Source organism: Phymastichus coffea, unplaced genomic scaffold, assembly GCF_024137745.1.
Source record: "Phymastichus coffea isolate CEN01 unplaced genomic scaffold, Cenicafe_Pcof_1.1 PCOF00041, whole genome shotgun sequence".
Classification (NCBI taxonomy): Eukaryota; Metazoa; Arthropoda; class Insecta; order Hymenoptera; family Eulophidae; genus Phymastichus; species Phymastichus coffea.
Genome location: NW_026706852.1, coordinates 860,468 through 873,166, shown reverse-complemented (window position 1 = coordinate 873,166; position 12,699 = coordinate 860,468). Strand labels below are relative to the sequence as shown.

The 12,699-nt window shown below is 39.9% G+C and overlaps 1 protein-coding gene across 2 annotated transcripts in view; it reads right to left on the bottom strand.

Annotated features, from left to right (window-relative positions):
• LOC131664157 (hepatocyte nuclear factor 4-alpha) overlaps positions 1-12,699 on the bottom strand; it is a 900,667-nt gene that overhangs the window by 779,220 nt on the left and 108,748 nt on the right. For both annotated transcript variants that reach the window (XM_058935049.1, XM_058935050.1), the window contains exon 2: positions 3,034-3,235. In XM_058935049.1, coding sequence (XP_058791032.1) covers positions 3,034-3,235 — 202 coding nt within the window. The remainder of the gene's footprint in view (positions 1-3,033; positions 3,236-12,699) is intronic.

The following is a 12,699-nucleotide window of genomic DNA, read 5'->3' as shown; positions in this document are numbered from 1 at the left end:
CAAAAAGATTCATTAAACGCTCCGCCTAAGGTCAAGCTGTTATATTCACCTAACTATTTCTATGTTCCTTCATTACTTGGTCTGCCCAAGGTCAAGCTATGCTACATTCCTTCTGTTACTATGTTCCTATGCTAAATTGTCTGCCAAGTTCAAATAACTCAATATGCCTACTGTTTCTATGCTTTTATTTTCAATCTGTTTGCCGAATGCCAAGCTATTCAATATTTCTACATTCGTTATTCTTCTATTTTATTAGACGACGCGGCGATCAACCTATCTATCCGCGCCGACACTATTCCCATTGCAGCACACGAGATTCACATTGCGAATCTTTCCTTTGTTAGGCGCACCGCGACGCTACCGTAACCCGCACTTGCGATAATTACAGGTCGGGTCGATCGGTCGGTCAGAGAACACAAAGGCGACAACTTATCACGCACCGTAGATTACCCGTGGATCGATGGGAACGATTCGCGGATCCACGGATCCTACTCTCTCTTCGCGCACTCCCGTTCACGATTCAAACGTAATAGGTACTTACAGATGCTGTAGAGTTATCCGGTCCGTGGCTCTCGCCTTTGCCTTTCTCTCTCGTCCGGACTAGTAGTACTTGACACTTTTTGTTGCCTCGCCTTCTCATTGATCACGTCAATCCACGGCTGCAGCCTCTAGAGGAATAGGCCGCGACTAGCGCGACATCGTAGCGTGTTCCTTCGATTACCTCTCCTTTTTCTGACGGATTTTTATCGTATTGGTCACGAGTGTCGTCAATCCGATCATCAGCGTCGTCTATTTTGTTACTTTATCTTGCATAATTTTGCTACAGATCAGTTAGATAGCTTCGGTTTTATCCTATTCGTTATTATATCCCTATCTCTGTTATCATTGGCTGTTGGACAGTGCGCGCGCCGATCAGTCTAGCGTTACCTGCATTGTTATCGTCTATCCTTTGCTCTCTCATGAACATTAGTCCTACCGGTCGTCACTACTTAGCATCGGTATCTCCACTTGCATCTACTCTATCGGTCAGGTCGCTCGTACTCATGTTCTCACTCTCGTCGCCTCCACTCTCTCTAGCTCATCCTCGTTGCCGATCTCGTCGCAACATGGCCGCCGGTCAGTTCCCGCGTCAACGTCGCATCCTGTTGCCGCTCTTCGTGACTGCCTCTCGGTGCCTCTAAGGTTGGTCAGTGTGTGTGAGTGTATGTCTGTTAGTTGGGCTGTGCTTCGAGTGTGTTGTTTGGATGGCAAGAGGTGTTAATGTACGTGCGGTGCTTCTGCTTGTGAACTCAGCTACCAAGATTAACTGATCTCGGCTGCGAATTCCTCGTCGTCTAGCTTGCTGGTGGAGTGTCGGGCCGGGTTCTATGTGTAAAAGTGTGCGTGTGGGGGTTGGGTGTAATGGTAGTGCACATCGATCGGGCGGATCCTGACAGGTCGTGATTCACAAGGTTTCGATACGGTCGGATGTCTGATCAGTCAGTCGCGTCTTCTTGAACAAAGAGGATTTAGTGAGTTGGGAATGGCATAGAAAATAGCGGACACAAGATTTTCTGAGATACCGTATTATCACACAGTCATGAAATGTTACTGCAGACTTTTGTAGATAATTAAACATTTCAAAACTATATCAGTATAGCTGGCATGAATTTAATATGAACTATTGAATTTGATCACACTAGTATCAAAATAAAAATCGATTGATACCACCATAGAGAAGTTAAATAAATAGGTAATAAAAGATATAAATCGATAACTTATCACGATAAAATATTATACAGTATTTTCAGTTATATTTAGTTACATACAATATGAGAAAATATTTTTTTTTAATGTTTTTATTACAGCTGAAGGTCTACCAACATATTTTATTTATATTATAAAGAATATAATTATAGAAAACTAATATTTTTAGAATATATATTTCATCTTTCAATATATTTTTGAGAAGACTTCAAGATTTTTCAGGACAACCTAGGTTGATAAAAATTTAAATTTCATTGACAACATTTTTTTTATTATATGTATTAACGTAACTGCATAATTTTTATTATTACATATTATCGTCGGCTATATTTAATATTAAATGATGTGGATGTTTAAAACATATCGAATTTTTGAATATTTCATTTTGTGAATAAAAGTTTAAATCTATATTCATGCATTAAGCTGAATGCAAAGAAAGACAAAAAAAATTTTATCACAAAGCACTAAGTATTAAGATTAGCAAGAGTAATTATTATTGATAAGATCATCTTTAGATTTTTTGACACTACATTCTCGATTTAAAGACATAGATCGCTTCTTGTAGGCTCATGATGTCCGCGAGGACGTTAGGAAATTGTAAATGTATTGAGAATAAAAGTGGAATAGTCCTCATTTTTCCAATCACTTCAACTCGGTTATTCACGCCATTTTTTCGACATCATCAGCTATTCCATCTTGAAGAAAAAAATCTATTTAATTTCATCTGTCAAAATGAACACAAATAATCCAATAAAAATTTTTGATTACGGTGAAGATGTCGAATTGCGTACCATTGTCGAATTGAGTCGAATACTAGAGCAAAAACGACTAGAATATGCTAAAAAACATGACAAGTTAATTTTTTAATATGACAATACTTGGCCGCATGTTTCGAAACCTGTTCAAACAACGTTGGGGGCATTGACCCACCGTCTGTTTTATCCACACTTTGCTCCTTTCGATGCTCGTTTTGATTGATGAGGCATGGCCTCACTAAGTACTTCTATTCTTTAACGAAGTGAAAAATTAGATGGAGTCGTGGATATCCTCAAAAGACGTGCCATTTTTTCGAGTAGGAAACCGTAAATTACCAAGAAGATGGAAATAAATATTAGCTAGCCATGGACAATACTTTGAACAATGTACTCTTTCTTATTGTTAATAATAAATGATTATTTTCATCAAAAAATACCCCAACAAAAAAGTTTTATTAAAGACTTCTCATTTAGTTATAGTAATATGTATAACACACTTTTAAAGTTTAGAAAAAAAAAGAAAATATCAAACCTGCAAGTATAGAAGTGATTTTTTCGTATTGAGCGTCTGAAAAATCCCTTACATCCATCACAAGATACTGCTCCATAATGTTTTCCAGTTGGTCTATCGCCACAAATAGAACACTTCAATATTTCCTTTACTGAATTTTTTTGAACACCATTATATGTAGGTTCCATGATTATTTTGTGAGCATGTATTTCATTTGTATTTTCTGAAAAATAATAGATTATATAGCTTAAATATAATAATCTTAGATGACCATGATAATTTTATCAATTTACTATTTATTATCAAAAAATCATGGTTTTCAAGTAGAAATGAAGTGAAGGTTTGCTTGCGCAATTTTGTTTCGAATTGTTCACATGTACATTGAAAATAGAATATCATTTATATACAGTTTATTATTTACAAATATAGGCTGAACGCAAATTTAGGGCGTAAATAAAAAGATTATAATGTCACCGGTTGAAAGTTTTTGTTTCCTTAATTCGCTTCGCAATGAAGATAATCAACAAAACGAGATGAAATGAGTAACTGATGTTAGAGGGAATATATTTATTATTGCTCCTAATATAAAGAGAGGTCACGTTATTTATTGAAACGATAACTACTGGCTAATACTCTCGCTATGTGAATTAATTAGACGCGTCACGTGGGTTAATCTTGCTTGAGCTATGACATTCAAAAAAAAAGATAATCGTGAATCTAAATACAAACTTGCATGGATTTTAAAGTAACGCGTCTGGCTTTCGGATTCTACGTTTCTTTTTAAGCGCTTGGATAATTGGCTAACTTCTTGAGCTGATTGTAAGTGTGGGTGATGAGAATGTTTTTCTACATATCGTGCATCCTAATATTTATAGCTTGAGTTTCGGTTATTTTCGTATATGTCTAGTTTGAAGGGAAGTGATTTTGTTTCACGGTCTGACTGAAGGCTTGCTCGAAGCTTCGTCATCATTCAGCATTAGTCAGTCTAACGACATACCGCGCCCTCTACGGAAATTCTGAATACCACGTCGCTGCTGTGTATCAATTTTTGGTGAAAATTTTGACATTAGTAAGAAAGGTATCGTACTGTGCCTAAACACTTTGTGATATAACCTAGTGATATCAGTAGAACGTTTCGGGTATACACTATCCGTAACACTTCATGATCTGTCAGCCACAACGAGAATTAACGAATGGAAGGATCGGAGAATATTATATAGTGTACGAGGGTGAACCGATAAGTACTTAGCCTACAAAAGAAAAACGAAAATTTTGGAAAAGTGGCGTTTTATTTTTCAACATAGTCTCCTTTTAGTTCGATACACTTGGCCCAGCGATGCTCCAACTTCTTTAACCCGTATGAAAAATACGTTTCCTCGAGGTGAGAAAAGTAGGCTTCCGTGGCAGCGATTACCTCCTCATTCGACTCAAATTTCTGCCCGACGAGTGACTTTTTCAAGTTTGGAAACAAAAAGAAGTCGCACGGGGCTAAACCTAGAGAATACGGTGGTTGGGGCAGCAGTTTGTAGTCTCATTCGACCAATTTGGCCATGGCGACGGTGGAGGTATGAGCCGGTGCGTTGTCATGATGGAAGAGCACGTTTTTTTTCTTCGCCAAATGGGGCCGTTTTTTCTGCAATTCGACGTAGAATCGGCCCAATAATTCGGCATAGTACAGCCCTGTAACCGTTTTGCCCCTCTCCAGGTAGTCGATGTAGATCACACCTTGTGAATCCCAGAAAACGGTGGCCATCACCTTTCCGGCCGATGGGGCAGTCTTCGTCTTCTTCGGAGCACATTCGCCGGGTAAAGTCCACTGTTTCGACTGTTCCTTGGTCTCTGGTGTATACCAGTGGATCCATGTTTCGTCGACTGTCACGAAACGACGCAGAAACTCCTTCGGATTGCGCTTAAACAGCTTTCTCATGCCCAAAATTTCATGCAAAACATGACCCACGCGGTCTTTTGAGATGCCTACGATCTTAACTATCTCGCGCACCTTCAATCGTCGATCTGCCAATACGAGATCGTGAATTTTTCTCACGTTATCCTCCGTGGTAGCCGTTTTCGGAGCACCTGGACGTGGCTCTTCAAAAATCGACGTGCGACCACGTTGAAACTCGTTAAACCAATTTTTGACGATCGCCATCGAAGGAGAAAAGTCACCGTACACAGCATCCAAGCGCTTTTTGATTTCGCCCCGCGATTTCCCTTCCAAAAACAAGAATCGAATCACCGACCGATACTGCTCTTTTTCCATTTTTCAAAAATCAACAGACACACTTGCTTTCACACGCTCTCAAAAATATACTATAACTCCGATCCGGCTGAAATCTTGACAGTAACTATCGAGAAGGTTGTACTACGTAATAGAATATTTCTTTTGCGAGAGTGGCGCCATCGGGCGGTGAGGCTAAGTACTTATCGGACCACCCTCGTATATGGTCTGGTTTTCGTCGAATTGCCCTAACACATTTACACGTATATGAGAAAAGCGCTTTCGCTCAAGTACCGCTTTTCTTCAGTTTTCTTGCGTACGACGGGTTGCTATTTTGCAGTGGGAGAAAAGGCAAATTATACTGGACCGTTACACTTCATTAAGTCGATATTTGAGAGCTCTATCGGGTAAATTTACTTCAAAGTTTTTTTTTTTAAAGATGATCCCAAGTAAGGTTTGAGATGTAGTCTATAGCTCGTTATATATGGTTTGTAATGTGGCACATTACAAGGCCTTTCCTGAGTGCTGCATTATTTGCAACACCTCGGAAAGGCCATCCCCGTCCCTTGCCGCCCCGTAACCGGTTGTATAAAATAGAGTTTAACGCGCCCTATACCGAACAATTATTCTTTTTTATGTCCGAACGACCACGCCGGAGATATGGACGAAGCAAACTGTCTAACGCGATCCGACGGACGCTCAAAGAGCAGACAAAAAAAAAAGGAGCGCACCACAGAAAAAGAGAGCGCACGCACACACTCACTCACAGACACTCCCGACCACGTGTTGCCGGCCGGCAAAAGAAAAATGCAAAACCTGACTGGGAAATGCAACGGAGATGCATGTTGATGACACATGCAGATCCGTTACACTCCCAGACACTAACACGAACACTCACGAGGCACTGACACTCCTGGGGCGAGCAGAAAATCGCCGATGAAGTGGCAGCCGGCAATCAGCTGTGTCGGGCTGCCGAACACCATCGGCGACATCCTGAGCGCCACACACACGAAAATCAGCGACCACACACACAAACACCCGGAACAACACCACAGAACCGACACGGGAGCGCCCCAGGAGGCGCTCCAACAACCGGCGCAAGGACACGAGGCGTACGCGCGAGAAACTGAGCGGCCATCTTGAAGCGCCGATATAGACTGAGAGCGAGCGAGCGAGACAGACTGAGACAGAGCGAGCGAGACAGAGCGAGCGAGACAGACTGAGACAGAGCGAACGAAATAGACGAAACAAGAGCGAGCGAGACAGACAATATAAAATAATAGAATAATATGTAAATGCGAAGATGAGGGCGCTACAAATGAAACAGCGTATATTATATACGTATTTCTGAGATTAAAATTAAATTATAAATTGAAAAAGAATGAACACGAAACAAATATCGAATTGTAAAATTCGCACGCGACCGACACCCCTATTATGATGGCGAGCGACAACTACCCCCTTTAGGTTTAAATGATAATTTAACTAACTGAATTCGAATATCTGACAAAATTCGCTAGTGACGTCACGACCAATAGGCAAATTAGAATAAAATTTGATTTCCGTCCGCTTAGACGAATAGATAAGAGTAGGGGTAGATCTTTTCCGACAATTAATGATATATACCTTAGTGGGGGGTGAGAGAGAGTAAATAACGACGAAAGTAGGAGAGTTAAGGAGGGCGCTGTATTATTCTAATTTACATACGGACCAATGATAAAAATTCGGAGGGCGCTACCGATATCCGAATTAGCATACCGACCAATAATAACATTTCTTCTCGGAAAGAGGAGAAGAGAAACGATCTTTGACCGCGAGAAGCCGATTCTCGTACATTTTGCCACTGGATATCCGCAAGGAAGGAGCCTCTCTCTATCAGCTAATCTCGCTGTCGATTATTAGCGCTAGATGCCAGTCATACTCCTCCCGCCAATTTTGTTTGCTAATACCGCAAGGAAAATTTGTAAGTAGGCAAAGTGCCACTTATTTTTAATTAATCGCGGAGTGCGGGGATCAATCGTTCAGTGCCGTAGGTCGTCGCGACGCGTGGATCCGTCGACGCCGGTGCCTACCGGATCGTGCTGACCTGTCCGCCATTCCGTGAAAATAAATTGAGTGTTCGGTTACGAGAGAAATCGCGACTTAGTATTCGCGCTGACCTTTCGTCGACTTTTATTAAGTGTTCGTTTTATGAAAGAAAATCGCTACTTGGTATTCGCGCTGACCTTTCGTCAACGTTTATTAAGTTTCGTCTTACAAAAGAAAATTACAATTTAGTATTCGCGCTGACCTTGTGTTAGTTACTTAGTACGAACGTAGGTTCAATTGAATTAAATTGTTTTGACTAATTAGTTGTGCTGACCTTTCCGCCATTTCGCAAACCGAATTTGAGCGTTAGGTCTTATAAAAGAAAATTGCGATTTGTTACTCGCGCTGACCTTTCCGCCATTTTAGGAACCGTTTAAATTGTATCTTAGGGATTAATGAAAACTCAGAATTTTACCGACCATATTTATTCCGACCTCGTATGTGAAAAATTTTAATGCATCAATAAAACGATTAATTATCTTTATATTTATATATATATAATTTACTGGATAACCTACCCCTGTTGCATGCTAGCGATTTTCAGCCGCGAGCGGTTACATACGGGTTTCATTAATTCGCTATATTTTCGGATTATTCGTTAGGTAAAATACGCGCGACTTCGAACGTCCTCACGACCTGACTTAAGGAGTCATCATCTGAGCTGCCGGCGTACTCTAATTAAGGAGAAATCGAAGGAAAGTTGGACACCAATGGCCTGAACCTCGGATACAACGCGTATCCCCCCCATCTGCTTACTCTGCGCAGTCGCCGTTAGGCAGACCGGGATACGCGTAACCCTACTGGCCTTACCCCCGACGATCGCCGTAATCAGCCGACGGTTTGGCGCCCTAAATAATTGGGGGTAGAGCCAAACAGGCCTTGTGGCGGAAGAACTCGGAGCGCGGTCAAACCCCCCGAAATTCCCTGCCACAGGTTTAAGATACATCCTTTTATCTAGTGCAATGGCCTGCAACGTTTTGTTGTGTCTTTTGCTTTCTTCTACTTGTCGTTTTACAGACTTCGCATCATTTATAGCTTTAGCGGTTCCTGCAATTGTACCAGCTAAAGTACCCGTCGCGCTTAGACCAGCAAGAAGAGGAATGAGAAAAGGTAAAGCTCTAACCATCTTCTTGGAAACTGGCAGAATTTGCGGAGTTTGGATTCCACTAAACTATTTAATAGCTGTATGAGCTCCTTTTGAGTAGTGCCGATGATTGTTCGAGCACATTTATTTTTTGACCATTCAAAATTAACAGCTTTGATTATGTTTTTCAAGTCTATTAACTTTCAACATTTCTTTTTGGAACCTTTTGCTTGAGTTTTTTTTTTTATTATTCTTGAGTCCCATACTAAATTTCGATTTGAATTTCATGGCTTTAGCTACAGCGCAAGCAATAGCTTTTACACCAATGCTGGAATGTTTATCGATCACTCGCTTCCAAGCTTTCTCAGCTAAAATTTTCTCTGCGATATTTCTATACTCTACACTCTCTCGATTTTTTTAATAAGCTATATCATGCTCTCTACCAGCTGTGTCAAGAGGATTGATGCCTGGATTACCTCAAGCAATTCGTTCCCGCAATATAATTTCTGATCGGCAATACTGATAACCTGGATTATGAAGTTCAAAGGAAAGCTTATTGATAACTTTGTTAACTGATTCTTGTCCCTTCTTCACTGTTAGGTATTTGTACATGATCATCGTTCTATGAAGTCCAACATACGCGTAACTTTCAAAACTATAAAAGTGAATATATATGTAGCCATTGGCACAGTTACTGTTTGAACATTGTCTCGTGAGGATAGATTTTAAAGAGCAAACTGTAGAACATCTGGAAAAATTCGACCTCATGTTACGGCAAGATAAACTACCGAGCGCCATGATGATTTACTTCCACATGGTATAGAGCAATTTTTTGCGGTCCATCTAATTGTGGAAAAATAGACAGTCTTTTGGCGTTAATTATTCGTCCCTATGATGATAGATTCAAAAATGTTTACGCTTACTCGATATCTATCAATCAACCATAATATAAATCACTGGAAGAGCTGCTGAAGTTTATCGACGGAGTAAAGTATTTTTCCTCGAAAGAGTATGAGTCAGTGATTGATCCTAAGTATACATTACCCAATTTCATAATAATATTCGATGAAATCGCGTGCGAGAAGTAGAGCAACATATGTGCTTTCTTTTGTATGAATAGACATAGAAGTGTCGACTACTTTTATCTCTCACAAATGTACGAGGTCTGTCCGGAAAGTATCGGGCCTACGTTTATATCTTCGCGCCATATTGTTCAAGCGACCTCTACCGGACAAAAACGCCAACAGTAAAGCATCACGAATCTATTTGTTACTTACTGACACCTGCCGAACGTATAGTTCATACGCAGCGTGTCTTTGTTTACAGTGCCTTTTTCGCGTTCGTCGGATTTTGATATTGTCAAAAATGACTGAAAAACAAGATCAACGAATTTGCATCAAATTTTGCTTTCAACTCGCACTTCTGTCGATAGTGATTCTCGTTCTGGCTGACCTTCGACGACAAAAACCGCAGATACTATTGAGCGGGTGCGACTTGCAATCGAACAAGATCGTCGTATGACAGTGCGAGAACTAGAAGAAGACCTTGGGATACCAAAAACTATCATTTCCGAAATTTTAACCGAAAATTTAGGAATGAAACGCGTGTGTGCGAAATTCATCCCAAAATTGCTCACAGCAGAGCAGAAGAACATTTGCTTAGATATCGCTCTGGAAAATCTGGAAATGGTCAATAATGATGATAATGTGCTTAGAAAAGTAATTACAGGTGATGAATCATGGGTTATGATCCTGAAACAAAACAACAATCTTCACAGTGGAAGCATTCTGAATCGCCAAGACCAAAAAAATACGTCAAAGTCGGAGCAATGTTAAGTCAATGTTGATTGTTTTTTTCGATTGTAAAGGTGTTGTACATCACAAATATGCACCAACAGGTCAGACAATCAATAAAGAATACTACGTTCAAATTTTGAAACATTTGCGTGATGCAGTAAGAAGAAAACGGCCGCACTTTTGGGAAAGTGGTGACTGGCTTCTCCACCACGATAATGCGCCAGCGCATTCATCCAATCTTGTGCAGCAGTTTTTGAGCAAACACAATATCGCATTGCTTCGACAACCTCCATACAGTCCTGACATAGCCCCTTGTGACTTTTGGCTTTCCAAAACTTCAAAAACCACTCAAAGGACACCGATTCGATGACAAAACAACGGTTGAAAACAATGCGACGAGTGTACTTAAGGCTATCTCTAAAATTGAGTTCCAGGACTATTTTGAAAAGTGGAAACATCGATGGAACCGTGTTATTCAATCAAGTGGGGATTACTTTGAAGGATGCTACCCACCAGATGATAAAGAATAACGCTAGCACAAAAATATAAAGGTGGGCCCGATACTTTCCGGACAGACCTCGTATGCTCGGATTCCTAAACATCTTATAAGAGATAACGTTAATTTGTTGGAGGTTTTTCGACGAGACGAAGCAAATATGAAATATATATTTGGCGATCACGTGAATTCGGATATAATTTACAATCAATTTAAAGATCTATGCCAGAAATGTTGGCTAGATGATAAATATGAATTTTTATTAATTGAAAAGGATAGAGCAATAAATGATTGACAATATCGAAAGGGCTTTGACTGCTTAGTTATAAATATATCACACCAGTACGTTAACATGGAGGATCATCAAAAAGAAAAACAGGTGTTTTCTCAACTTGTGAAAGCAATCAAAAAAAGTATAATTTACTGAAGAATGCTTGAGATTGCACTGATAAAGTCTTGAATAAGACGTTTAAGCCAATAATTGAACCGCTAATACTATAGACAGCGAAGTGGAACCAATCAAAAATTTGGTAAAACCAATCAAGAATTTCGCAAATAAAAATCCTCCCCCTCCTGTAGTTCTTTCAGTTATAAAGACAAAGTTTCTCCAGAAAAGAACACAACATGAAAATAATTATTTTGGTATTGTTAGTAATAAGTATGAAAACCTACAGTCAAGCAATGAAGATACTGATGCTACCGTTACGACAAAAATATACAAATTTATCACAGTTTATCTGAACTAAACGAGGATGAGAGCCTGCCTGTCGATAAGTACAGAAATGTTAAGAAAAAATGGAGCTTGCAACGTTAACATTATTATTGCTCGATCGACCGCTAGTCGGCCACTCACGTTTACACCCAGAACATGCATCTGTACTACATATACTTGATCTGCCAAAAGGTAGAGAGTAGCCTAGAACATTGGGAACTCCCTTCAGACGGGAAGACAATACTCCAAGGCACAAGCATTTGAGTGTTTCCTATTTTGCTATTTTTCCCGAGTCTTAGGGGAGTAACCCTTAGACTTCCCCCTTAAGGTTGATCACTCATGTGGTCGACTGATCGTTAGGCCGCTTAGCTCGCCGTACCAATTTGTCCCCTCCTTCTGAGAGTAGGGTGAGGCTGAACCGATCAGACGCCACGAGTCGTTACCGACGGTTTGTGTGCAATACCCGATCCTCGGTGTGGTCAGTCTCTCGTAGCTAGACGCGCTTTACGGAATTCTCAATTGTGCGACTGCCGGTCTCTTTCTTTTGTTACAGTGACGTACCGGTTGAATGAAAACCATCTGTTCTTTAGTATAATAATAAAGTGTTTAATTCATATCTATCTAATCTCTGCCTTATTATTTATCTAAGCCCAAATTATCCTCATAGAAGTAATAGCATTCCGAGAGGATTCACGGCTGTAGGATTACCCCGCGCTGCATTAGGTACGCCACTACTACTGCATGTTTATCTCTAGCATTACAAGCTCACGTGCTTTGTAACTCCACAGTGACTTTTGATGAAAATACCGTGAGCGTTGATGATTTCAAATATTTGAAAAAATAAATGGTTTAATGCAGTTACTTGTGACAAAGCAGCTTGATAGAAGTCTATTAATACAAGACCATCTCAAGAGATATCGAGAAATTTGGAAAACTTAGGCGTTAATGGAAAAAGCATGAATCTAAATGAACCGATACGAGCACATAATTGTCATAAATTTAATAACATCATTGGTGGTTCATTATTTAATAATACTAAAAAAACTAAAACATAAAAAGAAAGAGTTGAAAATTAATACATCTTTACTTAGTTATAAGGTTGCACGAAACAATAACAAAATTAATATTTATTGTGTATATTGAGATGATCTAAATAAGCTCGTCTAGCGTCTTCAATTACTTGTAGCTGAACAATCAGCAGGTAACAATAGTCATATCAACAAAATCCATTCGATAATTCAGGAACTACGCGAGGCTGAATATCAATATTGAGAGCATTACTACCATCCATTC